General features: G+C 40.5%; 1 protein-coding gene across 3 annotated transcripts in view; it reads left to right on the top strand.

Moving 5' to 3' along the window:
- LOC143290278 (glycerophosphocholine cholinephosphodiesterase ENPP6-like) overlaps positions 1-5,000 on the top strand; it is a 16,064-nt gene that overhangs the window by 5,205 nt on the left and 5,859 nt on the right. For all 3 annotated transcript variants that reach the window (XM_076599620.1, XM_076599619.1, XM_076599621.1), the window contains one exon: positions 498-663. In XM_076599620.1, coding sequence (XP_076455735.1) covers positions 498-663 — 166 coding nt within the window. The remainder of the gene's footprint in view (positions 1-497; positions 664-5,000) is intronic.

Here is a 5,000-nt window from a genome sequence, read left to right as displayed (position 1 = left end):
CAGCATTGTTTACGATATTGTACAGAACTGGGAAAATCAATCTTTTTCATCATCTTTATCTCATGTGTGTCCATGTGTCTGTCTGTCTGTCTATGTGTTTGTCTGTTTCAGTATGTATGCGCGCGTATGTGTGTATGGTTGTTGTTGTTGCTGCTGTTGTTGCTTTTGTTGGTGTTTGACGACTTTTAGAACATAAAACAATCTATAGGTGCTTTCAAACAAAAATTTAGACAGTCTAAGTCTCAAAACTATTTTGTCAGGTACAGGCTATTTCTGCGAAGACCAAAGAAGTCAAAACTGTGAAAACTATCAGAATAAAGTGTTGTTGTTTTTTTTTAAAGAAAACCCTTTATATCATTGACCATACAAGAACAGAACATACCACATGTACCACAGACCAGACAATTCAAAAGTGTGTGTGACAACTTTCAGAACAAAACATCCTGCATGTACTACAGACCACACAATTCAAAAGTGTGTGGTGTGACAACTTTCAGAACAAAACATCCCACATGTACTACTGGCCCGGATGTGAAGTGGAGATCCGGGGACTACGTCCTGCGTTCTGCCAGAACTACACGGGAGTGCCCTCCCTTGATGACTTCCGGTCTGCCCTTGATCAGAGTCTGTCTCTGCTGCAGACAGGACAGACCGATATTGCTGGTCAGTATGTTTTTTTTTTTCCTGGTGTCTGCTTCATTCGTTGCTGGTCAGTCTGCTTCTGTCCAATGATTGCTGTTCATTCTCTCACCTCTCTTTCTCCACCGTCGTCATCGTACTTATCTTTGCTGTCTTGTAGATTGTATGATTCTCCAAGGAATAATTGAAGGAGGGAGACAAAGAGGAAGTCTTTCCCAGCTGTCTATGAAGTGTGTATGAAAGTGTTGATGCCCAACCTGTCTATGAAGTGTGTATGAAAGTGTTCATGTCCTAACTGTCTATGAAGTGTGTATGAAAGTGTTGATGCCCAACCTGTCTATGAAGTGTGTATGAAAGTGTTGATGCCCAACCTGTCTGAAGTGTGTATGAAAGTGTTGATGCCTAACCTGTCTATGAAGTGTGTATGAAAGCCGGGTTTCATGCCCTAGCTGTCTATAAAGTGTGTATGAAAGCCGGGTTTCATGCCGTAGCTGTCTATGAAGTGTGTATGAAAGTGTTCATGTCCTAGCTGTCTATGAAGTGTGTATGAAAGTGTTCATGTCCTAACTGTCTATGAAGTGTGTATGAAAGTGTTGATGCCCAACCTGTCTATGAAGTGTGTATGAAAGTGTTGATGTCCTAACTGTCTATGAAGTGTGTATGAAAGTGTTGATGCCCAACCTGTCTGAAGTGTGTATGAAAGTGTTGATGCCCAACCTGTCTGAAGTGTTTATGAAAGTGTTGATGCCTAACCTGTCTATGAAGTGTGTATGAAAGCCGGGTTTCATGCCCTAGCTGTCTATAAAGTGTGTATGAAAGCCGGGTTTCATGCCGTAGCTGTCTATGAAGTGTGTATGAAAGTGTTCATGTCCTAACTGTCTATGAAGTGTGTATGAAAGTGTTGATGCCATAACTGTCTATGAAGTGTGTATGAAAGTGTTGATGCCCTAACTGTCTATGAAGTGTGTATGAAAGTGTTGATGCCCAACCTGTCTATGAAGTGTGTATGAAAGTGTTGATGCCCAACCTGTCTATGAAGTGTGTATGAAAGTGTTGATGCCCAACCTGTCTATGAAGTGTGTATGAAAGTGTTGATGCCCAACCTGTCTATGAAGTTTGTATGAAAGTGTTGATGCCCAACCTGTCTATGAAGTGTGTATGAAAGTGTTGATGCCCAACCTGTCTATGAAGTGCGTATGAAAGTGTTGATGTCCTAGCTGTCTATGAAGTGTGTATGAAAGTGTTCATGTCCTAACTGTCTATGAAGTGTGTATGAAAGTGTTCATGTCCTAGCTGTCTATGAAGTGTGTATGAAAGTGTTCATGTCCTAACTGTCTATGAAGTGTGTATGAAAGTGTTGATGCCCAACCTGTCTATGAAGTGTGTATGAAAGTGTTGCTGCCCAACCTGTCTATGAAGTGTGTATGAAAGTGTTGATGTCCTAACTGTCTATGAAGTGTGTATGAAAGTGTTGATGTCCTAGCTGTCTATGAAGTGTGTATGAAAGTGTTGATGCCCAACCTGTCTATGAAGTGTGTATAAAAGTGTTCATGTCCTAACTGTCTATGAAGTGTGCATGAAAGTGTTGATGCCCAACCTGTCTATGAAGTGTGTATGAAAGTGTTGATGCCCAACCTGTCTATGAAGTGTGTATGAAAGTGTTCATGTCCTAACTGTCTATGAAGTGTGTATGAAAGTGTTGATGCCCAACCTGTCTATGAAGTGTGTATGAAAGTGTTGCTGCCCAACCTGTCTATGAAGTGTGTATGAAAGTGTTGATGTCCTAACTGTCTATGAAGTGTGTATGAAAGTGTTGATGTCCTAGCTGTCTATGAAGTGTGTATGAAAGTGTTGATGCCCAACCTGTCTATGAAGTGTGTATAAAAGTGTTCATGTCCTAACTGTCTATGAAGTGTGCATGAAAGTGTTGATGCCCAACCTGTCTATGAAGTGTGTATGAAAGTGTTGATGCCCAACCTGTCTATGAAGTGTGTATGAAAGTGTTCATGTCCTAACTGTCTATGAAGTGTGTATGAAAGTGTTGATGCCCAACCTGTCTATGAAGTGTGTATGAAAGTGTTGATGCCCAACCTGTCTATGAAGTGTGTATGAAAGTGTTGATGTCCTAGCTGTCTATGAAGTGTGTATGAAAGTGTTGATGTCCTAGCTGTCTATGAAGTGTGTATGAAAGTGTTGATGCCCAACCTGTCTATGAAGTGTGTATAAAAGTGTTCATGTCCTAACTGTCTATGAAGTGTGCATGAAAGTGTTGATGCCCAACCTGTCTATGAAGTGTGTATGAAAGTGTTCATGTCCTAACTGTCTGAAGTGTGTATGAAAGTGTTGATGCCCAACCTGTCTATGAAGTGTGTATGAAAGTGTTGATGCCCAACCTGTCTGAAGTGTGTATGAAAGTGTTCATGTCCTAACTGTCTATGAAGTGTGTATGAAAGTGTTGATGCCCAACCTGTCTATGAAGTGTGTATGAAAGTGTTCATGTCCTAACTGTCTATGAAGTGTGTATGAAAGTGTTGATGCCCAACCTGTCTATGAAGTGTGTATGAAAGTGTTGATGCCCAACCTGTCTATGAAGTGTGTATGAAAGTGTTGATGCCCAACCTGTCTATGAAGTTTGTATGAAAGTGTTGATGCCCAACCTGTCTATGAAGTGTGTATGAAAGTGTTGATGTCCTAGCTGTCTATGAAGTGTGTATGAAAGCGTTCATGTCCTAGCTGTCTGTGAAGTGTGTATGAAAGTGTTCATGTCCTAACTGTCTATGAAGTGTGTATGAAAGTGTTGATGTCCAACCTGTCTATGAAGTGTGTATGAAAGTGTTGATGCCCAACCTGTCTATGAAGTGTGTATGAAAGTGTTGATGCCCAACCTGTCTATGAAGTGTGTATGAAAGTGTTGATGTCCTAACTGTCTATGAAGTTTGTATGAAAGTGTTGATGTCCTAGCTGTCTATGAAGTGTGTATGAAAGTGTTGATGTCCTAGCTGTCTATGAAGTGTGTATCAAAGTGTTGATGTCCAAGCTGTCTATGAAGTGTGTATCAAAGTGTTGATGTCCAAGCTGTCTATGAAGTGTGTATGAAAGTGTTGATGCCCAACCTGTCTATGAAGTGTGTATGAAAGTGTTGATGTCCTAGCTGTCTATGAAGTGTGTATGAAAGTGTTGATGTCCTAGCTGTCTATGAAGTGTGTATGAAAGCGTTCATGTCCTAACTGTCTATGAAGTGTGTATGAAAGTGTTCATGTCCTAACTGTCTATGAAGTGTGTATGAAAGCGTTCATGCCCTAACTGTCTATGAAGTGTGTATGGAAGTGTTGATGTCCTAGCTGTCTATGAAGTGTATATGAAAGTGTTGATGTCCTAGCTGTCTATGAAGTGTGTATGAAAGTGTTGATGTCCTAGCTGTCTATGAAGTGTGCATGAAAGTGTTGATGCCCAACCTGTCTATGAAGTGTGTATGAAAGCGTTCATGTCCTAACTGTCTATGAAGTGTGTATGAAAGTGTTGATGTCCTAGCTGTCTATGAAGTGTGTATGAAAGCGTTCATGTCCTAGCTGTCTGTGAAGTGTGTATGAAAGTGTTCATGTCCTAACTGTCTATGAAGTGTGTATGAAAGTGTTGATGTCCAACCTGTCTATGAAGTGTGTATGAAAGTGTTGATGCCCAACCTGTCTATGAAGTGTGTATGAAAGTGTTGATGCCCAACCTGTCTATGAAGTGTGTATGAAAGTGTTGATGTCCTAACTGTCTATGAAGTTTGTATGAAAGTGTTGATGTCCTAGCTGTCTATGAAGTGTGTATGAAAGTGTTGATGTCCTAGCTGTCTATGAAGTGTGTATCAAAGTGTTGATGTCCAAGCTGTCTATGAAGTGTGTATCAAAGTGTTGATGTCCAAGCTGTCTATGAAGTGTGTATGAAAGTGTTGATGCCCAACCTGTCTATGAAGTGTGTATGAAAGTGTTGATGTCCTAGCTGTCTATGAAGTGTGTATGAAAGTGTTGATGTCCTAGCTGTCTATGAAGTGTGTATGAAAGCGTTCATGTCCTAACTGTCTATGAAGTGTGTATGAAAGTGTTCATGTCCTAACTGTCTATGAAGTGTGTATGAAAGCGTTCATGCCCTAACTGTCTATGAAGTGTGTATGGAAGTGTTGATGTCCTAGCTGTCTATGAAGTGTATATGAAAGTGTTGATGTCCTAGCTGTCTATGAAGTGTATATGAAAGTGTTGATGTCCTAGCTGTCTATGAAGTGTGTATGAAAGTGTTGATGCCCAACCTGTCTGAAGTGTGTATGAAAGTGTTCATGTCCTAACTGTCTATGAAGTGTGTATGAAAGTGTTCATGTC

The sequence above is a fragment of the Babylonia areolata genome, chromosome 15, assembly GCF_041734735.1.
Source record: "Babylonia areolata isolate BAREFJ2019XMU chromosome 15, ASM4173473v1, whole genome shotgun sequence".
NCBI lineage: Eukaryota > Metazoa > Mollusca > Gastropoda > Neogastropoda > Buccinidae > Babylonia > Babylonia areolata.
The sequence above is the reverse complement of the archived record's forward strand: the minus strand, read 5'-3'. Positions and strand labels throughout refer to the sequence as shown.